The sequence below is a fragment of the Chiloscyllium plagiosum genome, unplaced genomic scaffold (assembly GCF_037043375.1).
Source record: "Chiloscyllium plagiosum isolate Xiang-an unplaced genomic scaffold, Cpla_swu_hap1 HiC_scaffold_33, whole genome shotgun sequence".
Lineage (NCBI taxonomy): Eukaryota > Metazoa > Chordata > Chondrichthyes > Orectolobiformes > Hemiscylliidae > Chiloscyllium > Chiloscyllium plagiosum.
In genome coordinates, this window is record NW_028270171.1 from 14,348,362 (window position 1) to 14,374,495 (window position 26,134).

At 46.7% G+C, this 26,134-nt stretch overlaps 1 protein-coding gene across 2 annotated transcripts in view; it reads right to left on the bottom strand.

Annotated features, from left to right (window-relative positions):
• Positions 1 to 3,954: 3,954 nt before the first annotated feature.
• LOC122541975 (complement C1q tumor necrosis factor-related protein 1-like) overlaps positions 3,955 to 26,134 on the bottom strand; it is a 51,464-nt gene continuing 29,284 nt past the window's right edge. For both annotated transcript variants that reach the window (XM_087978102.1, XM_087978104.1), the window contains exons 2-3: positions 19,833 to 20,094; positions 3,955 to 4,683 (exon numbers count right to left, since the gene is read on the bottom strand). In XM_087978102.1, coding sequence (XP_087834228.1) covers positions 4,136 to 4,683; positions 19,833 to 20,094 — 810 coding nt within the window. In that variant the 3' untranslated portion in view covers positions 3,955 to 4,135. The remainder of the gene's footprint in view (positions 4,684 to 19,832; positions 20,095 to 26,134) is intronic.

Sequence of the window (26,134 nt, forward strand, 5' to 3'; positions counted from 1 at the left end):
GCCAGCCAGGCAGCATCTGAGGAGCAGGAGAGTTGACATTTTGAGCGTAAGCTTTTCATCAGGAGAGGCTGAATAGGCTGGGACTGTTTTCCCTGGAGTGTCGGAAGTTGAGGGGTGACCTTGTAGAGGCTTAAAAAAATAATGAAGGGGCATGGATAGGGTAAATCGACAAGATCTTTTTCCCAGTCAAGAAGTGTGGTGCTGGAAAAGCACAGCCAGTCAGGCAGCATCCGAGGAGCAGGAGAGTCGACGTTTCGAGCATAAGCTCTTCATCATCTTCCTGATGAAGGGATTATGCCCGAAACCTTGATTCTCTGGCTCCTCGGATGCTGCCTGACCTGCTGTGCTTTTCCAGTGCCACACTTTTCGACCCTGACTCTTCACTTTCTCCCTTGGCTTTGGGTAAAGCTTGAAGCCCTGACGGTGACTCCTTCCTCTGAACCATTAGCCCATCACATTGAGGTCGGCAGATGAGGGAGGAGGACCAGAAATTTCCCATTGGGGTGGATCCCTACAGTTTCCCTGCTTTGAAAAGCGTTGCTTGTGCATCTGTTGGGCAGCTGCAAGGAGAGAGCAGCCATTGTCCAGAAGAATGTGTTTGCACAGGGTACGGCTGGAGACATTGTATGAAGCCAGTCAGGGTCTGTGGGGGTTGTCCCTTGAGCCTGAGAACCGGGGACAGCTGCTGGCCTGCTGCAAAAAAACCTGCAATTGTATAGCACCCGGAGATGTACACCACCGAAGCACTTTAGAGTCAGTGAAGCCATTTCAAAGTGTAGCCATCATTAAAGAATTTGCACACAGCAAGCTCCCAGGAAAAGCTGTGATTGGCTGAACATGTTCTAGTGATAGCATTGAGGGATAAATATTGGCCAAGGCATGAGGGCGACCTCTTCAGTTTTAACAGCACGATGGGATCCACCTGAACGGGAAGATCAGACCTCAGCTTAACATCTCACCGAAATGACAATGCCACCCCACAGCCTTGCACGTCACAAACCAGCTCAGAGTTCCTGGAACAATTCCTTAAGCAAAACATCCCAGCAGGACCATCAAAGACAGCCCCAAGTAATGGTAAAATCCCATCGAGTTCGACTCCAGGACCTGCCACTCCCTGAGGTGAGGAGCAGGTGAGGGAGAGCAAAGGAAAAGAATGAAGATTTATTTGTCATTATAGTTGACCCACGTGGAGGATGTCTTTCAACACCCTTATCACCCACCAGCGACCCCCCCACCCTTTGACAGGCGGTTTCCACCTGATTGAAAGAAAGGTCCTCCCATTCCACAACAACCTAATGACTCCTGTGGTCCTTTACCTACTTTGGCACCACCAACCCTGCATTGCCACCACCCCACCCCCCCCACCGTAACCTCCAATCACCCACTTCTACAAGCTCTGAAAGCTCACCCACTCTGCAGACAGCAGAGGGAGACATAGAGTAGACCAAATTATGCCACATGGCCGGAGAAATCCCATTCCATGTGCCCATTGTGTTTAAACACAGGTCAGAACACAGCAAGTGGTGGTGGGCGCCATTAATTGGCATGCTATTTCAGAAGAAAAGGAATTAAAAGTATATACAGGACACTAATTTCCTGCTTTGAAAAACTTTCCAGTTGGTCTATTGTAAATCCCTAGGTCATCTGGAGGTTGACCATCATTGTTGAGGTGCTTCTAGGTGGGTGGATGCTTGTAGATTACTGGGTGCAGGCCAGGCTTAGCCAACTTGTAACATGTAGGTTGGAAAGGGTGGCATGTTGGCTCAGTGGTTAGCACTGCTGTCTCACAATGCCAGGGATCTGGGTTTGGCCCACCTAATGTCAACTGTGTAGAGTTGGCACATTCTCCCTGTGACCACTTGGGTTTCTTCCCGTGGCTCTGGTTTCCAAAGCTGTGCAGGTTAGGGTGGATAGGCCATTGCTAAATTGCCCCATAGTGTCCAGGGATGTGCAGGCTAGATAAATTAGCCACGGGAAATGCAGGGTTATAGGAGTAGGGGATGGGTCTGGGTGGAATGCTGTTCAGAGGGATGGCCTGATTCCACACTGGAGGGATTGTATGATTCAATGAAAGATGTATTGGATCTTTCTCTTGGGCAGAGACAAAGTCATCACAGGGGGTTTGGCACTCCATGTGTCTGCCCATTGCTGACTTTGACTGATAATATAGTGCCATTTCAGTTGGCGCAACCTCTACAAAAAGAAAATAGCCAGCATGGAGCTCAGAGGTTGAAGGAAAGCAATCAGTTGACATGTTTGTGATAGCACCCTATTAAAGTCCAAACTGCAGCGCTCGATTGTTCGATGTTTGATTGCATGAGTCTGGTAGATCATCCACGCTCTCTGAGCTCGATTAGTTAAGTCTGTGCGGGAACTCAGAGCAAAATGAACAGACAGTGGGGTAAGCATGGGTGCAGATCGCTTGTGATCACAAAGGTATTTTAAAACCTGAGTGAATAAATCTGTTGCTCACTTTAGAAACTTGCACTGCTCTGAGATGTGGAAAATGTACAATACCACACGGAGAGTTGGAGACACCTCACGCATCTCAACATGCTGATAAACAACACTATCATCAACATGTATCTTCCCTTCAGTACCATCCATTTTGAATATACAGGTAAAGTCACCATGATCTGACTGGGCCATAGAGAGAGTCTCATTAGAGAGTGACGACTGGTGATGGTTTAACCTGAGGAACACGAGGCAAGGTTAAGAAGGGGCAACAAAGACAGAAATTGCTGGAGAAACTCAACAGGTCCGGCAGCACCTGTGCAGAGAGAAAGCAGAGTTCACGGTGATGAAGGGTCACTGGTTTACAAATGTTAACTCTGCTTCTCTCTCCACAGATGCTGCCAAGACCTGCTGAGTTTCTCCAACAACTTCTGGTTTTGTTTCCGATTTCCAGCATCCACAGTCGTTTCGGTTTTTGTTTGAGAATAAGAGTCCTTCATGGTAACTCAGCCGGTGTGAGAGTACATGAATTGAGATTTGGTCAAACCTGAGGGAGTGCTGCACTGTCAAAGACGATTTTTTTCGGACATGGTATTATATCTGTCAGGAGAATGTGAAAGATATCATCGCACCATTTCACTGAGCGGGAAGAGTATCCAAGCGGATTTGTCTCTTAACCAACTCACGAAGGAAGTTCCTCAGAATGGTCAAATTGGACTCTGAAGAAGGGTCATACTGGACATGAAATGTTAAGTGTTTCTCTCTTTACAGAAACTGCCAGCCCTGCTGCGTTTTCTAAAGTACTCTCTATTTTTTAAATTCAAATCTCTAGTATCTGTGCCATGTCGCTCTCGTCGCCACCACAGGCCCTCTATGGCATTGTGGGATCCTGCTGTGCTGCTGCGTCCCTACATTACAACAGACGCCTACAAAGTCACTCCATTCACCACAAAGCACTTTGGAAATTCCTGAGGTCATGAAAGGCGCTACACAGACTCAGGCCACTACTTATTGAAAGGAAACTGTGGGAGAATTTCTGATTTTGAGAAATGGGGCCTAGTTTGTGTCTGCACACCCACTCCTTGGACCTAACCTTGTTTCACATGAAAACTTAGATCCACAGTCTGCGTTGCCATGGGAGACGTGAAATGTTAATGCAGTAGAATTTTTGCACTGGGTCTATCATAGAGAGGAAAGATATAGGACCTAAATTTATGAATCCAATTTGGTCTTTTGACATTGCTTTAAAGAAGTATACATTTGTTGTGACACCAATGTGGCTTTTTCGCTAAGGAGAAAGAACACGGGTGATTCCAGGTAGGTAAATGAAGACTTTTTAAATTGGGTAGCTGAGGAGATGAAAATGTGTTGCTGGAAAAGTGCAGCAGGTCAGGCAGCATCCAAGGAGCAGGAGAATCGACGTTTCGGGCATAAGATTCCTGAAGAAGGGCTTATGCCCGAAACGTCGATTCTCCTGTTCCTTGGATGCTGCCTGACCTGCTGCGCTTTTCCAGCAACACATTTTCAGCTCTGATCTCCAGCATCTGCAGTCCTCACTTTCTCCTCCTAGCTGAGGAGATGGTCCCATTTATAACTTAACGGTCTTCTCTTTGATGGGCAATATTTCCCCACAGACAGAGAGCGCGAAAGAGAAAGAGAAAGGAAGAAATGAAGGGGTGTCTCAGTCCAGGTTGGGTTTTATCAAATAGCCATTGAAGGTGACGTAAATGTCGACATCGTCACTGTAGACGGCGTTTTCCCGCTCCCGCTTGTAAAGGCGCACCCAAACCTCATCGTTCTCCTGCAGCTCCAGCATGATGCTCTGGCTCTGCATGATGCTACGGTCACTGGGCTGCGCGTAGCAGATGACCATGTCCTGGTCGTTCTTCATGATGTGAAGGTAGGTCTCCTTAAAGTTCCACGTGTGGATGTTGAGATTGAAGTAGTAAATTCCGGGGACGTAGCAGTAGAACTTGCCTTTGAACATGTTGAAGTGGCCGTAGAGGTTCACAAAGGTCGTGTCAAAGAGCAAGGTTTGGTAGTAGTCACTGCTGTGCAATCCTTTCTTGCGGCCTACAGAGAAGGCCGAGTAGTGTTGCTTGTAGGAGTCACCAGGGATTCCTGCCAGCCCCCGCTCTCCTTTATGCCCCATTGGGCCTTGGATTCCTATCGGGCCTTCCTTGCCATGTTTCCCATGGGGCCCCCGTTCACCCTTTTCACCTTTGTCCCCTGGAAAGAAATAGAAGATTGTCAAAGCTCCATTTTACAGCGGACTATATCCCAGGCACTTTGGACTGGGAGGAGGGGGATGGGGAGAAGGATGGGGAGAGGGTGGAACAGGTGCAGGGAGGCATAGAGGGATTGGGTTGGAAAGTGACCGTTAAAAACAAAACATGACAACGTCAGAATCCAGTGGCGTAAGATGCTCGAGCCAGAGCAAACCGTTTGGCCGAATGGATGAAGAATCTGACTTGGGTGTTCATCGGGATGCTAGAGGATGATTGCGGGTTCAAGCCTTTCTGTGCCCATTTTGTGCAGCACGGTGGCTCAGTGGTTAGCACTGCTGCCCCACAGCGCCAGGGACCCGGGTTCAATTCCAGCCTCGGGCGACCGCCTGTGAGGAGTTTGCACGTTCTCCCCTGTGTCTGCATGGGTTTCCTCCAGTTTCCTCCCACAGTCCAAAGACATGTGGGTTGGGTGGATTGGCCATGCTAGATTGCCCCACAGTGTCCCGGGATGTTAGGTGGGTTAGCCTTGGGAAAGGCAGGATTACAGGAATAGCGTAGAGGCGTGGATCTGGGTAAGACACTCTTCAGAGGATCGGTGTGGATTCAATGGGCTGAATGGCCCTCTTCCATAAGATCCTAGTCATTATTCCTGAACAAATGTATGGTTGCTATCACACAATAAACCTTCTTGCTTGTCTTTCACTGTGTCTCGCACCTGCACACACACAACATGGGTGCTGGGGGAAAAAAATAAGCACTACCGCAGTTAGGGGGTAGTGTGGGGGTTAAATAAAAAATAAACAGGACGGTCAGAGGTTCTGTTCACTCTGAAAAAAACCCCCTCCTGCTGCCTAAGTGCTTTTTCTGAAGTTACCCCATGGTAGTGTATTCTCAAGTACTCATCACTCAAATAGGCCGCAGACAAAGTAGGATTGACAGCCGAAAATGAGCTCAAATAACCCTCACCCAGACTGGTAGAGGTGGCAGGACCAGGTCTCCATGGCCGACTGATGGAGATCTGCCGTGATCTAATGGAAGGGGCTGAATAGCCGCCATCTGTTCCTACGTTTCTCACACTCATTCTCTTTGAATGGGGCTGAAAGCTACTGGGATGGGGCGGGGGAGGGGCAGGGGGAGGGAGAGGGGAGGAGCTCACCTCACTGAGAGGGAAATTGGTAACCAGCCGTCAGATCCTGAACAAACCTTGCCAGGAGGCTTCGGAGTTGGGGGAAACACCCACTGGGGTTGAGCCACCAAGTCCATTTTAAAGTCTTATTCAAAAAGGACAGGTGCCCCGCAGTATGGTTTAAGTGATTTCAGGCATTGGTGGCAAGGGGGGGGCTGGAGTGATCACATCTCCAGTCGGGCATAACACTTCCAACACTTTCTGTTCAAACAGTGCTGACTGCCAGTTCAGTTTGCCATGCTGTCTTCTCTACCAGTATTTTGCCCGTGCAAGTGGGCGTGCTTCAAACCAGCTGTTGGATAAATTGCCCATAGTGTAGGTTATTAGTCAAGGGTAAATATAGGGTAGGGGAATGGGTCAGGGTGGGTTACTCTTTGGAGGGTCAGTATGGACTTGTAGGGCCTGTTTCCACACTGTAGGTATTCTAATACTAAAAAAAACCCTGCTGTTCTGCATTCTTACCCCACAGAGGGCTAGCATCCTCTTTGTTAAGCCCTCTCGGAATCTTATATGTTTCACTCAAACCCTAAACTCACAAGATAACCTTGGCTGAGAAGATTAGGTTGAATCCAAAGAGGTACTTTAAGTAGAATAAGGTAAAACGATAACTAAAGAGAGAATAGAACCCCCCAAGGACCAAAGTGGCCATGTATGTGTGAGGAGATGGGTGAGGTTCTCAATGAATATTTCTCCTCTGTATTTATCATGGGGAAAAACATGAAGACTTCAGAACTTGGGACGTTAGTGGTGATAACTTGGGGACAGTCCATTTCACAGGAGAGGAAGTGTTGGATACGTTAGAACATATGAAGGTGGATAAATCTCCTGGTCCTGACCAGGTATATCCAAGAACACTGCAAGAGGCTAGAGAAAAAAATTGAGGGGGCCCTGGCTGCTATTTTTGCATCAGCGTTAGCCATGGGGTGAGGACCCAAAAGACCGGAGGGTAGTGAATGTTGGGCCATTATTCAAGAAGGGCTGCAAAGGAAAGCCTGGGAATTTTAGAGTAAACCTGAAATTTGTGGTGGGTAATTAACTTGAGAAGATTCTGAGAGATAAGATATACATGCATTTGGAAAGACAGGGTTTGATTAGGAGTAGTCAGCATGGCTTGTGAGTGGGTGATCGTGCCTCACAAATTTGTTAGAGTTCTTTGATGAAGTGACCAGGAAGATTGATGAAGGCAGGGCGGTAGATGTTGCCTATATGGATTTCAGTAAAGCCTTTGATAAGTTCCACATGGTGGGCTGATCTGGAAGGTTCAATCGCATGGAATCCAGAGCGAGCTGGCAAATTGGATGGTAGGAAGCAGAGGGTAATAGTGGAAGGATGCTTGTTGGACCGGAGGCCTGTGACGAGTGGAGTGCCTCGGTGGTTGGTGCTGGGCACATTGCTGGTTGTTATCTATATCAATGATTTGGACGAGAATGTACAAGGCATGATCAGTAATTTTGCTGATGACACGAAAATAGATGGTATCGTGGACAACGAGGAAGGTTATCAGAAACTGCAGCAGGACCTTGATCAGCTGGGGAAGTAGGCCAAGAAATGGCAGGTGGAGTTTAATATAGATAAGTGTGAGATCTTGCATTTTAGAAAGTCAAATCAAGATAGGAGTTTGATGGTGAATAGTAGAGCCTTAAGGAGTGAGTGGAACAGAGGGATCTTGCAGTTCAGGTGCACAGTTCTCTGTAAATGGAGTCACAGGTAGATGGGGCAGTGAAGGAGGCTTTTGGCACACTGGCCTTCATCAGTCAGGGCAGTGATTTTAGAAGTTGGGAAGTTGTATTGCAGTTATACAGGACATGTTGAGGCCACACTTGGAGTATTGTGTTCAGCTATAGGAAGGATGTTATTCAACTGGAAAGAGTGCAGAAGAAATTTACAAGGATGTTGCCAGGACTCAAGGATCTGAGTTGGAGAGATGAGACAAGCTAGAGTGTAGGAGACTGAGGGGGGGAATCTTATAGAAGTGTATAAGATCATGAGAGGCATGGATAGGGTGAATGCACTCAGTCTTTTCCCCAGAGTTAGGGTATCGAGGACTAGAGGGTATCAGTTTAAGGTCAGAGGGGAAAGAATAAAAGGGAACCTGAGGGGCAACATTTTTTACACAGAGGGTGGTACGCATATGGAATAAGCTGCCAGTGGAAGTGGTTGAGGCAGGTACATGAACAGCATTTAAAAGGCATTTGGGAAAAGTTAAACACCGATAGGAAAGGATTGGACGAATAAGTGCAGGGAAACGGTGTTAGCGTGGACGGACATTTTGGACAGCATGGACCAGTTTGGACCGAAGAGACTGTCTCTGTGCTGTAGGACTCTATGATTCTATGACGTACCATCAGGTTCAAGAACATCTTCTTCCCCGCTGTTCTTAGACTTCTGAATGGAGCTCTCAAATTTTAAATTTAATGTTTGAGCACCTTCTCTGCATTGTCTTCCTTGCTCTGTTCTATTACCCAATGTGCTGTATGTTGCCTGGACTCCACACAAAGCAAAACCTTTCACTGTACCCAGGTATACGTGACAACAATTAATCACAACAATTAATCAGATCAACAGATCACCTCGCTTTCTCGACTCCAACCTGCTCGACCTATCCTTGACAGACAAGCCCCCTTCATCCCAGGAATCAGTGAAGTAAATCTTCTCCAGTGTGAATATACTCCTTGTTAGCTTGATCTCTGTCTGAGTACATTTTACATAAATCATCTAGAGTTACTGCCTGCGGTGTGTAACATGGAAGCAATATCTGTCTAATTCCATCAGACGATGACAGTACATGGAGATTACTGTTGGCATCTTATAATTTACAGCAGCCTTGTGTTTAACTTGAGTCATATTCTACTCTGAAGTAAATCCTACTGACCTTTTCAAATCTGCTATCCTGTAAAGAGCATTATGCACAACAGCATATTCCCACCACCCACTATACTTTATTACATAACACTGGCAAATTAATATTTTCCATCTGACCCCATTAAACGTCCCATAAAAACGAACATCTATCTTTCAGTCTTTGCAATAAATTCCCAACTACCATCTCGGGAGGATGTGAAAGGAACAAGTTTAGGACTCAACAGAGATGAGGGAAATGTCTTTCTCTCAGAGGTTCATTGAGTCTCTGGAACTTTCTTCCCCAGAGAACGGTGGAAGCTGAATATTTTTCAGGTAGACAGAACATAAGAACTAGGAGCAGGAGTAGGCCATTCAGCCCCTCCAGCCTGCTCTGCTACTTATTATGATCACAGCTGATCTCATGTCGGCCTCACTCCCCATAACCCTTCAACCCATGTGTCATAACGGTAGCGAGGTCAGCCAGGTGGCCCTCATAGAGTGTGAGGTCCCTGATTGGGGCTGTTAATCTGTTCCAATCAGGGAGCGGTGGCTGACAGATAAACAGGAGCATCATGGGAGTTTTGTTCACCCCGGGCAGCCGGCTCTGTGCTGGCTGTGTCAGCGTCATGTACAATATACGTGGTAAATAAAGGGTGACTCAGTGACAGATTGCTGGCCTTGGTGGAGTTATTTCACCATGACCAATTTCAAAATTTGTCCATGTCCTCAAATTTACTCAGTGTCCCAGCATCCATCACGTAGTGAATTGCACAGCTTCACAACCCTTTATCTCTGTTTTAAATCTACCACCCTCTTGGCCAAGACCACTCATTGTCCTCAACCATCCACTCTCCAATAGCCTCTTGACTAACTTGGGAGTCAACGGAGCATGTATATGAGTGCAGAGCTGAGGCTAATGCCAGATTAATCATAATCTTTATGAAAGACAAAAAAGGTTGGGGAGAGGTGGATGATGAGTAGCTCAATCCTGTTCCTGATTTGTATTTTATTTTTGCTTGTATCTATGATGTAGGAAAAGGATGGAAAGATGTTACTGAATAAAGGCTAGAATTTTAAATGGCAGTGCAGGAATGGAAGGATCTAAGTTATTTGAGAAGATTCTGAGGGAAAAGGTATACATACATTTGGAAAGATAGAGTTTGGTTAGGAGTAGTCAGTATGGCTTTGTGAGTGGGTGATCATGTCTCACAAATTTGCTAGAGTTCTCTGATGAAGTGACCAGGAAGGTTAAGACCATAAGACCAGAAGACATAGGAGCGGAAGTAAGGCCATTCGGCCCATCGAGTCCACTCCGCCATTCAATCATGGCTGATGGGCATTTCAACTCCACTTACCTGCATTCTCCCCGTAGCCCTTAATTCCTTGTGACATCAAGAATTTATCAATTTCTGCCTTGAAGGCATTTAGCGCCCCAGCCTCCACTGCACTCTATGGCAATGAATTCCACAGGCCCACCACTCTCTGGCTGAAGAAATGTCTCCGCATTTCTGTTCTGAATTTACCACCTCTAATTCTAAGGCTGTGTCCACGGGTCCTAGTTTCCTCGCCTAACGGAAACAATTTCCTAGCGTCCACCCTTTCCAAGCCATGTATTATCTTGTAAGTTTCTATTAGATCTCCCATTAATCTTCTAAACTCCAATGAATACAATCCCAGGATCCTCAGCTGTTGATGAGGGCAGGGTGGTAGATGTTGTCTATATGGATTTCAGTAAAGCCTTTGGTAAGTTCCCCATGGTAGGCTGCTCTGGAAAGTTAGATCACATGGAATCCAGAGTGAGCTGGCAAATTGGATACAAATTTGGTTTGGTGGTAGGAAGCAGAGAATTTTTTTTCCCAGGGAATCAGTGACACAATGGTAATATCATTGGGCTAGTAGTGGGTTGCTCTTGGGATGTGGGTTCAAATCTCACTAAGGTATTGGGTGGCATCTAAACTATTTTGAAAGGAATTCTGTGTAGGTTTCTCAATTCCTTTCAAAATAGCTTAAATACCACCCCAATGCAACAGTGAGGTTTGTCGCTAGAGCTTTAGCCTAGGTCTCTGCATTACTAGCCCAGTGACAACACCATTGAGCCACTGCTCCCTGGGGGGAATAATGTGAACATATACACTTAGATCCTTGTGTTCCTGAACTCCAAATTTAAAATTATAGATTTTATTCAATAACATCTGTCATGCATGGATTTACAAGAATAGTTTCCAGGCCAAAGGAAGTTTAGTTACAAATTGGAGAAGCTGGAATGTTGGGGAAAATTAGGTTGGACAGAGGTTCTATAGAGGCATTCAAAGTGAATGAGGTGTCAGGACAGTGTAGACTGGCAGGTGGATCAAGAGTCAGAAGGAATAGGTTCAAGGTAACTGACAAAAGAAACAATGGTGAGACAAGGAGGAACATTTTCACACAGGGAATGGTTAGGGTCTGGAATACCTGAAAGTGTGGTGGAACCAGATTCATTTGAGGGAATCTGAAAAGGGAGAATGCGCAAAGAGAATGTAGGGGCAGTGGCACTATGGGAACTACTCATTTCGACAGCCAGCATAGACACTGAGGCTGAATGGCCTCCTCCTGAGAGCTGTAGAAAGTTTAGTGATTCTGTGAGTTGTCCTGATAGATTTCCATAAAAATACCCCACTATCCTCTCATTATGACGTGGCTATTTGTGGGATCTTGCTGTGTACAAATTGTCCATCGTGTTTCCTTCTTTTCAACTGTGGCCACATCTCAACAGTACCTGGTCGGATGTAAAGCACCTGTGGGCATCCTGGGATTGTGAAAGATACTACACCAATCCAAACCATTCTTTCATTTGAACAGCTTTGAGATTATAATTGATTATCTTTTCTCATTTAGGTGTTTTTGAGAAGGACAGTGGTTTTTGATGCTAGAGTAAAAATCCTAGCAGGCCATAAGGCTGTTTGTCACGGAGGCGACTGGTATTAAGTTTAACCTGAATGTCAGCACATCCCAGGGAAGGAGAGACCCTCATGATGACCTCAGTTGGTGTGGGAATTGAACCGACACTGTCGACATTTCTCTGTCAGCTGACCAGCCAACTAAATTAATTAATTGGTAATGATGACAACATTATATAAGGACATCCTATCTTTAAAACAAAAGCATGACAATTGAATACCTGCAAGTGACTATAATTTCTCCCTAATGAATAGTTGGAATGTACAGGCAAAAATTGATTCATTATTTTACTGGTTCTGTAAATTGCCCTTGAAAATGCTACAATTAAATCTGCATCCTTGTAAAAAAAAATATAAGGACATCCTTATGTCCAAACCCGGGTATCTCTGGAGAAGGAGCATGCAGTGTCTACCAACTCCCTTTAGCTGTTCAGGGAGAGGTGGGCGCCGCAGGGAGTGGAGTGTATTATTTCCCTCTCCAACTCTATTTTGATTTAATCTCTGCCCTCCCCTTCACTGTTTGATCACACAGCATTGCCCTTTGATGTGAAGGACACTGCTTGTCACTAGCCACCCTGGTGGTGGAAATTGAATAAAGATTTGTACACCTTGTGTCTTTCACTGTGTCTCTCACCTGCACACACACAACATGGGTGCTGGGGAAAACACAAGCACTGCCGCAGTTAGGCGGTAGTGTGGGGGGAAGGAGAAAGTAAGAAAGACATAACCAGGAGATTAGAATCTCCTCAGTTGAGGATAAAAAAGAAGACAAAAGTAAGGATATCTTTTTTAATTGTCTATCCTAATGAATCTTCCCAGTGTTGTTACAGTGAGTAGTCCAGTGGCAGAAGAAAGTATGGCAGTGTGGTACGGTAGCTCAGTGATTAGCACTGCTGCCTCACAGTGTCAGGGACCCGGGCTCAATTCTACCCTCGGGTGTAGCGTTTGCACATTCTCCCCATGTCTGCGTGGGTTTCCTCTGGGTGCTCCAGTTTCCTCCCACTGTCCAAACATATATGGATTAGGTGGATGGGCCAGTCTATATTGTCCATAGTGTCTAAGGATATGTAGGCTAGGTGGGTTAGCCATGGGGAATTCAAGGTTACCGAAACAGGGTAGGGTGTTGGGTCTGGGTGGAATCCTCTTTGGAGGTACAGTGAAGTCTCAATGGGCTGAATGGCCTCTTTCTGCAGGGATTCTCTCACTCTAAATAGGAAAAGCTTTGGCCTATAAAGCCTATTCTGGCTAACTGGCCATACTTAGTGTCTTCAGTCATGGGCCTTCTTTCATTGAGGAAGGCAAGCAAGTGTTGACCAGTCTTCCAAAATCCCATAAAATAACTTCCTTAATTTAACCTCCATTGGATGTTCAAATTTAGTCACGTTGTCATCACCTAAAAATGATTTAATTAGATTCCCTAAACTGTGGAAACAGGCCCTTCAGCCCAACGTGTCCACACTGACCCATTTCCCTAACCTATAGGTATCTCTGACTAATGCACCTAACACTATTTTCCATTTAGCATGATCTGACCCACACATCTTTGGATGGTGGGAGGAAACCCACACAGACACAGGGGGAGAATGTGCAAACTCCACACAGGCTGTTGAGCAAGGCTGGAATTGAACTCCAGTTCCTGCTGCTGTGAGGCAGCAGTGCTAACTACTGAACCACCATGCCACTTTTAATTCTCAACATCAATGGTCCACAAGTTTTGGTTTGTCTCCAGGTACAAGCTGAAAGCCTGCTCTATTGACTGAGAAAGCTAAAGAACATCACACTACACTGCTCGACCCTGATTGACCCCTGTTCAGGAGTTGACGTTTGTCTTGTGGTTCCCAGAAGGCTGTAGTAGTTACACTGCTCTATCAGTGAGTTTAGGTCAAGAATGTTTTAAACATCCCAGGAGGTTTAACCAGCAAAGCCTGGCCCCGTATGCCTCAAAATGGAGGTCCAGTACAACCAGTATAAGCATTTTTTCTATATTGCGTCAGTTTCCTTCCTGTGCGATCCCGCACTATACAAGAATCATGCAATACAAATATGGGTTAAAGCGTTGGCGCATTTGGAATAATGTGTACAGTTCTGGTCGCCACATTATGGGCGGCATGGTGGCACAGTGGTTAGCACTGCTGCCTCACAGCGCCAGAGACCCGGGTTCAATTCCCGACTCAGGCGACTGACTGTGTGGAGTTTGCACATTCTCCCCGTGTCTGCGTGGGTGTGCTCCGGTTTCCTCCCACAGTCCAAAGATGTGCAAGTCAGGTGAATTGGCCATGCTAAATTGCCCGTAGTGTTAGGTTAAAGGGGTAGGGGTATGGGTGGGTTGCGCTTCGGCGGGTCGGTGTGGACTTGTTGGGCTGAAGGGCCTATTTCCACACTGTAAGTAATCTAATTACCAAAAGGATATGGACGCTTTGGAGAGGGTGCAGAGAAGGTTTACGAGGACGTTGCCTGGTATGGAAGGTGCTAGCTATGAAGAAAGGTTGAGTAGGTTAGGTTTATTTTCATTGGAGAAAAGGAGATTGAGGGGGGGACCTGATTGAGGTCTACAAAGTCATGAAGGGTATAGACAGAGTAGATAGAGATAAGCTTATTCCCAGGGTGAAGGATTCAATAACGAGAGGTCACGCTTTCAAGGTGAGAGGTGAAAGGTTTGGGGGGGGGGGGTACACGCGGCAAATATTTTACACAGAGGGTAGTAGGTGCCTGGAATGCGTTGCCAGCAGAGGTGGTAGAGGCAGGCATGATAGATTCATTTAAGATGTGTCTGGACAGATGCATAAGTAGGTGGGGAGCAGAGCGATACAGATGCTTAGGAATTGGGCGACAGGTTTAGACAATAGATTTGGATTGGCTCAGGCTTGGAGGGCCGAAGGGCCTGTTCCTGGGCTGTAAATTTTCTTTGTTCTTTGTTTTTGTTCATTGTGACAGCTCAGTGATACAGCATTCTCGAAGTGCATGGTAATATGGTTAGGGGCTGGTGAATCCTTACAATTCTTCACTCCAGGATCCATGGAAACACAGTCACTGAGCTGGTATAAGAGGGAAATCGAACGATTTCTGGAGACTGACTGTAACGAGGCAAAAAAGAAGGCAGTGCAGGAAAGTGACGTTGAGGTAGATCATTATCTGACTGAATGGGAGAGTGTAATGGGCTGAATGGTCTCCAAAATGGGCTTTGGGGAGGGAATCTGCAACTGGATCAGACTGCTCTACACCAACATTGTCAGTGCAGTCTCAATCAATGGGTGGGAATCAGATAGCTTCCCAGTCAGACCTGGAGTCAGGCAGGGCTGCCCTCTCTCTCCTGCCTTGTTTGTGTGCTGCATAGAGCCATTTGCCGAGTCCATCAGGAAGGATGCGGGCCTGAGAGGGGTGACTATTCCTGGCAGCGGGGGCCTGCAGGTTAAGGCCTCCCTGTACATGGATGACGTCGCCGTTTTCTGCTCGGATCCGCTGTCCGTGCACAGACTCATGTGCATATGTGACCAGTTCGAACGGGCCTCGGGGGCCAAGGCACAGTGGTTAGCACTGCTGCCTCACAGCGCCGGAGACCCGGGTTCAATTCCCGCCTCAGGCGACTGACTGTGTGGAGTTTGCACATTCTCCCCGTGTCTGCGTGGGTTTCCTCCGGGTTCTCCGGTTTCCTCCCACAGTCCAAAGATGTGCAGGTCAGGTGAATTGGCCATGCTAAATTGCCTGCAGTGTTAGGTAAGGGGTAAATGTAGGAGTATGGGTGGGTTTCGCTTCGGCGGGGCGGTGTGGACTTGTTGGGCCGAAGGGCCTGTTTCCACACTGTAATGTAATCTAATCTAAAATCTAATGTAATCTAATCTAAACCGAGGCAAGAGCGAGGCCATGCTCTTCGGGAACTGGGCCAACCAATCCTCGATCCCCTTCACCGTCAGGACCGACCACCTGAAGGTGCTGGGTATTTGACTCGGGGGGGCTGGGGCGTGCGCCAAGTCTTGGGAGGAGCGTATCAACAAAGTGAGGCAGAAACTGGGCAGATGGAAGCTACGGTCGCTCTCCATTGCGGGAAAAAACCTGGTCATCAGGTGTGAGGCACTGTCATTGCTGTTATACGTGGCACAGGTCTGGCCTATTCCCAGAACCTGTGCAGCTGCAGTCACCCGGGCCATCTTCCAGTTTATATGGAAGTCAAAGATGGACCGGGTCCGAAGGGACTCGCTGTACAAAGATCTGGGCAACGGGGGAAAAAAATACACCCAATGCCACCCTCACCCTGATGGCCACCTTTGTGTGTGGCTGCATCAAGCTGTGCGTGGATCCCCGGTACGCAAACACCAAGTGTCACTACGTACTGAGGTTCTACCTGTCCCCGGTGTTGCGAAGGATGGGCCTGGCCTCGCTGCCACGGAACGCTCCGAGTAGTTGGACCGTTCCGTATCACCTGTCCTTCATGGAGAAGTTTATGAAGAAAAACACCTTTGACCACAAGTCCATCAGGAAGTGGTCAGCACGTAGTGTCCTTGAGACCCTTCGGGAAAAGGAGAGGGCGGATCCTATCGAGCGGTTCCCTGAGCAGACTGTCAAAGCCATTTGGCAGAATGCCTCATCGCCAGAACTTTCCAACAAGCACCAAGACATGGCTTGGCTGGTGGTGAGAAGGGCTCTGCCTGTGAGATCCTTTATGCACACCCGGACTCTCAGCCGCACCGCACGCTGCCCTCGAAGCGGCTGTGGAGGGGACGAGACTGTCACACACCTCCTTCTGGAATGTGCCTACGCAGAAGAAGTCTGGAGAGGAATGCAGTGGTGTTTGTCGAGGTTCGTCCTGAGCAGCGCCGTGACGCGGGACTCCGTGCTCTACGGCCTGTTCCCCGGGACGCACATCGAGACGAACATCAACTGTGCCTGGAGGATCATCAACTCGGTGAAGGGCGCTCTCTGGGTGGTCTGAAACCTGTTGATCTTCCAGCTGAAGGAGTTGACCCCGACTGAGTGCTGCAGACTGGCACATTCCAAGGTCCAGGACTACGTGTTGAGGGACGCGCTGAAGCTTGGGGCAGCTGCCGCCAAGGCGCGGTGGGGAAAGACCACTGTGTAAAGTCTGCCTGCCTAACGAAGAAAAGGGGGCCCATGCAGTCATTTGGGCTCTGCTGACGCCTCAGCTAATTATATGGGCATATGATTGAAAAATGTACAGACCTGTATAAAATTAATAAATTCTGATCTCTGTATGTACATGTTTACATATGTATGGCATGACCAACTGTACAGACCATCAAATTATTTTATGAATAAAGTATATTTTTGAAATAAAAAAAAGTCTACTTCAGTTCCAATGTTCCTAATCCTAATATTTTTCGGAATAATACAATACCTAGCAGCACCCACTGTTTCAACATCAGAAATGGTGATTTGGCTGGCTTCCCCATAGGACTGTGAGTTTGACAATGATTGTGGTGGGGGTGCGGTGTGGGGGGTGGGAGTGGTATGCTGAGGGACGGTCATGTTCACTGGTGTAATGTTGTCCAAGCTGTAACTTTGTGGGATGCCCAGGGTCTGTGTGTGTATGTGTGTGTGTGGCGGGGGGGTGGGCATCATGGTAGAGACCTCAATGGTGTAAAGGTGATCACTGAGAAGGAGGTTGAGCAGGGTCAGTAATTTAATTGTAGCCGATGACTTGATGATGTTGGTTGAGGGATAGCCATTGGGCAGGGATGGTCGTGTAAGGGAAGATGTTTTGTCAGCTATTTTCATCTTGAAAGCCCTGAGTAAATTACCTACGCTGAACTCCCCCTGTTCAAGTAGAGGACAGAACATTGGCAAACTAGCGCTGTAATAATTATTAAATCTCTTCCGACTCTGCTTTCCTATCTGCATTTGTACAACAAGAGGGAAATCAGCTTTACGTTTAAACTCACATTTCTATTAATCCCTGTGCTGCAGGAAACAAATAGATTTCAACTAGTTTGACCAACGTGTTCTCTAACAGTGAGGTAACAACGAGAGTCCGTTGTAAACCCACCGGCACAAGAACTCTATAGGTCAAAGCAAGGAGTGATTAGATTGAAAATAGAATGGTGTTTCTGTAGTTGGGGTCTCTGAGTTCAGGTGCTGACTGGTTCATTAAGGACAGCAGTAATTAACCGGGACAAACACTGCATAGCATCTTTCACACCCTCAGGATGTTAAAGCAATTTGCAATAAATCAGTTCCTGCGGTGTAGCCACAAAAACACCAGCAGGTAATTTGATCATAGTCTAATTATTTATTTTAATGATGTTGGTTGATGAATAGCTGGTACAGGAAGGGAGAAATCTCCAGCTCTTCCCCCCAAATAGGGCCACATGATCCTTTGTTTCCAACTGGGTGGGGCTCAGCTTAATGTCTCACCTGAAAGACAGCATCTTCCAACTGTGCAGCAGTCCCTCAGTATTGCGCTGTCTGTGTAAGACTTCAGGCTAACATTTCTAAAGTCAGAATTGAACTCATAACCTTTGGACTCAGCTGGGAGGTCAGGGGAAGGCATTTATGATAATTCGATGCTTTAACTGAGCTGTGGCTGATATTTCCTATTCAAGAATGTATTTACACACCTCTAGAGAAGGTGGGATTTGAAGTAAGGCCTTCTGGCTAAGAGATAGGGACACTGCCACTGCACCACAAGAGTCCCTAATGAGCCATGGCTGATTTTTGTTTGGTTTATTTTTAAATTAACCTGTTCAGAAACATTATGACATGTCTGGATAGGCACTTGAACCTGGGCATCCTAGCTCAGTGGTAGGGACACTACCCTATGCCATTATAGACCCCAATGGGGCGTAATGATCTGTTTAACCCTAACTTTCTTGCACTTGTCAACTTAAACCAGGGTCTCCATCAGTGATGAAAATGTAAGGCCAATTCCAAACAGATTGGAAAATTCAAAGCGCTACTGACTGTGGCCATTCAACTTGGAGTGTATGGGATCTCAAGTGCTGCATTGAAAAGATAACAGTGCAGAACTACGGAGAAGGAGCAGGGTGGGAGATGATGTGGTGAGAGGGTGTGGGTATGGGAGATGAACTGGAGAGAGCTGGCACATACTAAATGGGTGAATTGCCCTCCTGTAGTCCCTTATTCTTGCATTCCTTGTGTAATACGTTACTGGAGGTGGGCTTAGCTCAGTAGGCTGGATGGCTGGTCTGTAATGCCAACAGTGTGGGTTCAATTCCCATCACCAGCTGAGATTACCATGAAGGTCTCTCCTTCTCAACCTTTCCACTTTGCCTGAGGTGTGATGACCCTCAGGTTAAACCACCACCAATGCTCTCTCTAAGAGAGAAGATCTCTGGTTTGGTGAGACGATGGCCACTTTGCCTTTACTGGTGGCTCGCAGGATTTTCAGGTTACAATGGCAACATGTACGTTATGGACTGAAGCTCTGGATAGCAAGCTTTCCTCCTTGCGTAACTGAGATGGAGACTCTTACTGCCTTGTGAGGTGTGTTGAATGTATTTGCAGGTTGTTTCTCATCCGCTCTGGCCCAATTATGAAGAGATCCAGCATTTCCTTGAAGCTGCACAGCTACACGCACCCAGCCATGGTGACGGCACACCGATGGCAGCCTTGACTTCCGGTTCTGGTAGCCGCTGCTGTCTACGGATGGCAGGACACGCCTCTGGCAAGAACATTAGAGGGAACACTGAACACATCTTCCTCGTCCATCAGGTCATCCAGCACAAAAACAAACAACTTGGCCCGACCAGTCCATGCTGAACTGTCGCCCAGTTATAGGAAGGATACTATTAAGCTGGGGAAGGTACAGAAGAGATTTACCAGGATGTTGCCGGGTATGGAAGGTTTGAGCTATAAAGAAAGGCTGAGACATCTTTCACTGAAGCGTTAAAGGTTGAGAGCCACGTTATAGAAGTTTATAAAATAATGAGTGGTATAGTTAGGGTTGATAGTGGTTGTCTTTTTCCTAGGATTTCAAGATCGGGGGGCACATTTTTGAAGATGAGAGGCTTAAAGGTGGGATTTGAACCCTGAGCTTCTGACTCTGAGGCGGGGTCACAATATACACAAGATCCCTCCCCGTGAAATATATTAGTGGAAGCAGCTTTCAAACAAACTACTGAAAATCAAAGGTAACTTTTTCGCCACACGTAACAAAGGAAACATCTACAAATTAGCTCCAGGACTCATAGCTATGAACATAAAATTGGCTATTACCTTTGAGAATGGTGATATTGATGTGCGGATGGATGTGAGGCATAGGATATGGTGGATAATATCCGCTGTGGTGCTGGCCTGGCACTGGGTTGGGTGTTGTCGTCGGATGCATGGGGTATTCATGCGGATTACAACACCGGACGCATCTGTCCTGGGTGGAGGACTCCTCCTCAATATTTTCGATGGACGGGGCTCCAGTTGTGGGCGTCAGACAGATGAAGATAAGGACGTGCCCCAGAAGTCTTCTAGTCACCATTACTAACTGTAACGCACAAAGAGACAGTCAGGGCTGTTGTTAAAGCAATGACAACACTGATGGCATCATGAGCTGTCCAATAATCTTTTCCTCACCCAGCTTCCTACCTGAATTCAGGGAAGACTGAAAGCAAAATATTACAGCTGCTGGAAATCTGAAACGCAGAGAATGCTGGAAAATCCCAGCAGGTCTGGCAGTGTCTGTGGATGGAGAAACAGAGGTAACATTCCAAGTCCAGTATTATGTTCAGAATTCTTCAGTTCTGAAGAGGAGTTGTACCAGACTCGAAATGTTAACTCTGCTTCTTTCTCCAGAGACGCTGCCAGATTCTCCAGAATTCTCTCCCTTTCTGTAGATGAGGATCTTCTCTCAGACCATGAATTCTGTCTGCTAATATTTCCAATGCTTTTGTTTTCCCATTCCTGCTTTCAGTCAGGTCTGACTTATGTTCTGATGTTAACACCCACTCTGAATCTATACTATATCTCTTCTCTATTTCAGATCAGATGTGTGGATTGAGAATTGATGTCCCTGTTCACGTTATCTTGGATTCCTCACCTGACAGAATCGAGGAAGAAGAAGTTGGGGATTTACAAGTCGGCCATTGTAACTCCAGGCCTCAAATGGCTGATGGGATTTGATGGCACACTAAGCTCCAGGTCAGGAAGGCCGGACTGCAGGGAATAAAGTACATTTGGAGGAAAAAGGAAATGAGCAGAATAAATGCTTCCGTTATCACCCCTGGGAACTATGACAATATCTGGGGTAATCAGATGGTTCAAGGGTTTGGAGCACCCTGAAGAGAGGAATTCCAACCCGATTCTAGGCTGGCCTTTTGTTTTATTCATTCACAGGTTGTGGGTAGCACCAAAAACAACCAATGCTGATGATTTTTTTTATTTCAAAAATATATATTTTAATCATAAAATAGTTTGATGATCTGTACAATTGGTCATGCTATACATACATATACATTCCATTTCTTTACATACAGAGATCAAAATTAATCATTCAAGTCTGTATGTTTACCAACCATATATTTAGCTGAGGCGTCAGTGGAGCCCAATTATTGAGTGGGCCCCCTGTTCTTCTTAGGCAGGCAGATGTTACACGGTGGTCTTTCCCCACCGCGCCTTGGTGGCAGCTGCCCCAAGCTTCAGCGCGTCCCTCAACATGTAGTCCTGGACCTTGGAATGTGCCAATCTGCAACACTCAGTCGGGGTCAACTCCTTCAGCTGGAAGATCAACAGGTTTCGGACCGCCCAGAGAGCGTCCTTCACCGAGTTGATGATCCTCCAGGCACAGTTAATGTTCCTCTCAGTGTGCGTCCCGGGGAACAGACCGTAGAGCACAGAGTCCCGCGTCACGGAGCTGCTCGGGACGAACCTCGACAAACACCACTGCATTCCTCTCCAGACTTCCTCTGCGTAGGCACATTCCAGAAGGAGGCGTGTGACAGTCTCGTCCCCCCCGCAGCCGCTTCGAGGGCAGCGTGCAGTGCGGCTGAGAGTACGGGCGTGCATAAATGATCTCACAGGCAGAGCCCTTCTCACCACCAGCCAAGCCATGTCTTGGTGCTTGTTGGAAAGTTCTGGCGATGAGGCTTTCTGCCAAATGACTTTGACAGTCTGCTCAGCGAACCGCTCGATAGGATCCGCCCTCTCCTTTTCCCGAAGGGTCTCAAGGACACTACGTGCTGACCACTTCCTGATGGACTTGTGGTCAAAGGTGTTTTTCTTCATAAACTTCTCCATGAAGGACAGGTGATACGGAACGGTCCAACTACTCGGAGCGTTCCGTGGCAGCGAGGCCAGGCCCATCCTTCGCAACATCGGGGACAGGTAGTACCTCAGTACGTAGTGACACTTGGTGTTTGCGTACCGGGGATCCACGCACAGCTTGATGCAGCCACACACAAAGGTGGCCATCAGGGTGAGGGTGGCATTGGGTGTGTTTTTTCTCCCGTTAACCAATGCTGGAGATGACAGCGGGTCAGGCAGCATCCATGGAGAGAGAGCAAGCTAGCGTTTCGAGTCTAAGAGCTGATGCTGTCTGACCCGCTGTGATCTCCTGCATTGGGTGTTTGCAGTACAGATTCCAGCATCTGCAGTAATTTGCTGTGGTGTCACTGGCTAGGCTAGAACTATTTGCCAATCCCTAATTACCCACAGGGCAATTAAGAGCCAATTACGTTGCTGTGACTCGGGATCATATGTACATCACACTGGGTAAGGAGAGCAGATTTTCTTCCCTAAAGGACATTAATGAACCACATGAGCTTTTCTGATGATCATAGTTTCATAGTCACCATTAGACTCTTTATTCTAACCTTTTGAAGGAAACTGGACTGAAATTCCCATGGTCAGATTTGAACCCAGCTCCCTAGAACATTCTGTTTAAGGGCTTATGCCCGAAATGTTGACTCTCCTGCTCCTCGGATGCTGCCTGATCTGTTGTGCTTTTCCAGTGCCACATTCTTGACTCTGATCTCCAGCTTCTGTAGTCCTCACTTTCGCAAGAACATTGCCTGGGTTCCTGGATTAATAGTTTATTGGCACGGGTGGCTCAGTGGCTAGCACTGCTGCCTCACAGCATCAGGGACCTGGGATGAATCCCAGCCTTGAGTGACTGTCTATGTGGAGTTTGCTCATTCTCCCCGTGTCTGCATGGGTTTCCTCTGGTTTCCTCCCACAGTCCAAAGATGTGCAGGTCAGACGTGCTAAAATTGCCCCATGGTATTCAGGGATGTGTGGGCTAGGTGGGTTAGCCATAGCAAATGCAGAGTTACAGGGGTGGAAACTCTTTGGATGATCAGTGTGTACTTGACTGACAGAATGGCCTGCTTCCACAATGTAGGGATTTCATAATACCACGAGGCCATCACCTCCAATTACAGGATGGGAAGCAAATGATTTTGGCTTTGCGGTGTGCTACAGTTCATGCAGGAAGTCGGAGTTGGTTTGATATTCACATTGCAGTCTGGAGCTATGGATAGTGATAGCAGAGGTTCCATTTTCCACCCAGTCGGCCAGGAATCTCTCCCACTCTTGCCAGGAGGATTTGCAGTCTGAGACTCAACCTGTTTGGCCGCATTATGAATGCACTGTCCTAGCCACACAGGTCCTGGAGTTCACTCAAACCCGGAGGTCCTGGTACAGAGGCACGGACACCACCCACTGTGGCACAAGATCTCCATGAGCTGTTGTTGCAGCAGGAACAAAAACAGCACAAAGAGATGTCATCTTACTCGCCAAAACCAGAAGAATTTTGAACATGAAAAATGCTAATCACAACATGATTGAGAACCTTCCAATTTTAAAGGAAAACTATTAATTCACAGAAATTCAAACACTAAATGCATTAAAACCACCATGTGTCTTCCATTTAGCCGGATGTGTAATCCTAACATCTCTGCACTTGCTGCCAAATTAAGAGTCTTTCCTTTCATCTGCCCCGGTTCACTTAGCTAGTAACTACCACAAGACCTAATCTTCAGCACAACACTAACCAAGAAAGATGTTGAGGTGGGATTTATTGCGGTGTGGTGGTATGGTGTGAACAGCTGAGATGGACATGTACCAAGTGTGAGTCTGCTGGGATCTCAAAACTACATTTTCCACAACATTTTCAACCTGACTGCAATTAAAGTTACAAAATCTATCCTGTGTTCACCTCAAGATATTGCTGGAAAAAGAGTCATGCTGTCAAATCTTCCCGCCTTGCACACACATCAGGACAAATGCAAGAATGCCAAATTTCAAAAGGCGCAAAAATGTTTTGTGCACGAGAGAAGGATGCTGACTGGTAAGTAGATTCTAATTGGTTGAGGTGTTGCCATACAGAAAGCATCAGGGAACTATTGTCCCTCAGGAATTGTTTAATTCATAAAAGGCGAATGGACATGTTCCTTTTGACTGTCAACTACTAATCCTAGAACATGGATATATGCAGCTTCTAGCAAGTGTAGTGAGCCGCATTGCAAATCCATTAGATAACCTTAAATTGGTTGTATATCTAATTCTTAGCAGACTTAAGGTTGATCAGTAAGTGCCGTCCTACTGTAGAATCAAAAATCAGGTTGGACATTGGGTTTTGTGTTTTGTTTGTGTGGCTGATGGTAAATGGTCAGTCCTCTGCCCATTGCAAACAGCCAAAGGATTCTGTTGTTGCCCATAATCCACCTACTGGCTAACTGGAAACTGGCTACTTCCCTGAAATTGTACTGGTGCTAAATTCAAATGCCACTTATCTCAAAGTGTCCATAATGGGCTGTGGCACGTTGCAGTGTCAGCTGTGGTTTTGTGGATAGCACACTCACTTCTACATCAAAAGACTGTGGACTCAGATCTCTCACTGCAGAGACCTGAGCATAATTTTGGGCTAACACACCAGTGTCTGAGATGAGGACAAATTTCTTCACTCGAAAGGTGGTGAATCTTGGGAATGCTTTCTCCCATAGGGCTGTGGGAATGTAACCATTAAGCAGTTCCAAGACGGGGTTCAATAGTTTTCATAAGAACATTCCGAACTAGGAGTAGGAGTAGGCCCATCGAGCCCGTTCCACCATTCAATAAGATAATGGCTGATCTTTTCATTGACTCAGCTCCACTTACCCACCCACTCACCCTAACCCTTAATTGCTTTATATTCAACAATCTATCTTTGCCTTAAAAACATTCAACGTGGATAGCCTCAACTGCTTCACTGGGCAGTGAATTCCACAGACTCACAACCCTTTGGGTGAAGAAACTCCTCCTGAACTCAGTCCTAAACCTGCTCCCTCTTATTTTGAGGCTGTGCCCCCTCGTTCTAGTTTCACCCGCCAGTGGAAACAACCTCCCTGCTTCTATCTTATCTATTCCCTTTGTAATTTTATACGTTTCTGTAAGATCCCCCCTCATTCTTCTAATTTCCAATGAGTCGGAAGTCTAATCATGTCATGGAATATAGGAATAGGTGCGGGTAATTGATATTGACATAGGTGACCCATTTGAGCTGCTTGAATGGCAGCTTGATCGGTAGGAGTTTCATGGTGAATGGTAGGGCCTTAAGGAGTGCAATGGAACAGAGGGACCTTTCAGTTCAGGTGCATGGTTCTTTGAAAGTGGAGTCATGGTTAGACAGGGCAGTGAAGAAGGCTTTTGGCACACAAGCCTTCATTAGTCAGGGCAGTGAGTATAGAAGTTGGGAAGTTATGTTGCAGTTGTACAGGACATTGGTGAGGCCACACTTGGAGTATTGTGTTCAGATTTGGTCACTTTGCTATAGGAAGGATGTTACTAAACTGGAAAGAGTACCAAAGAAATTTACAAGGATGTTGCCAGGACTCAAGGGTCTGAGTTATAGAGAGAGGTTGGACAAGCTAGGACTTTTTTCTTTAAAGTGTAGGAGACAGAGGAGGAGCTTATAGAAGCATATAAGATCATGAGAGGCATGGACAGAGTGAATGCACTCAGTCTTTTTCCCAGGGTTGAGGAATCGAGGACTAGGCAGCATCAGTTTAAGGTGAGAGGGGAAAGAATAAAAGGGAACCTGAGGGCAACGTTTTTACACAGACGGCTTCGCATATGGAATGAGCTGCCAGTGGAAGTGTTTGAGGTGGGTACATGAATGATATTTAAAAGGCATTTGGACAAATACATGGATAGGAAAGGTTTAGAAAGATATGGGCTAAGTGCAGGGAAATGGGGTTAGTGTGGATGGACATTTTGGTCAGCATGGGTCAGTGTGGGCCGAAGGGGCTGTCTCTGTGCTGTAGGACTCTCTGACTCCATGACACAGAAATATTGAAGGGCGATCGCACTGGAAGGGATAAGAGAAGAGAGCACCCTGTTACTTCAGGCTGCTGTGAATAATGGCCGACTGAACGACTGGGAAAGAATGGGATTGGGGTGGTGTGACAGCTACAATATCTGAGCAAATATTCTGACCATAATCCTCTATTATGGCCAAGTCCCAGCAAATCATAGGATTATTCTAGCACAGAAGGAGGCCGCTATGTCTGCATTGACTCTCCCTTCATTCAACTTTCTCACCATAACCCTGC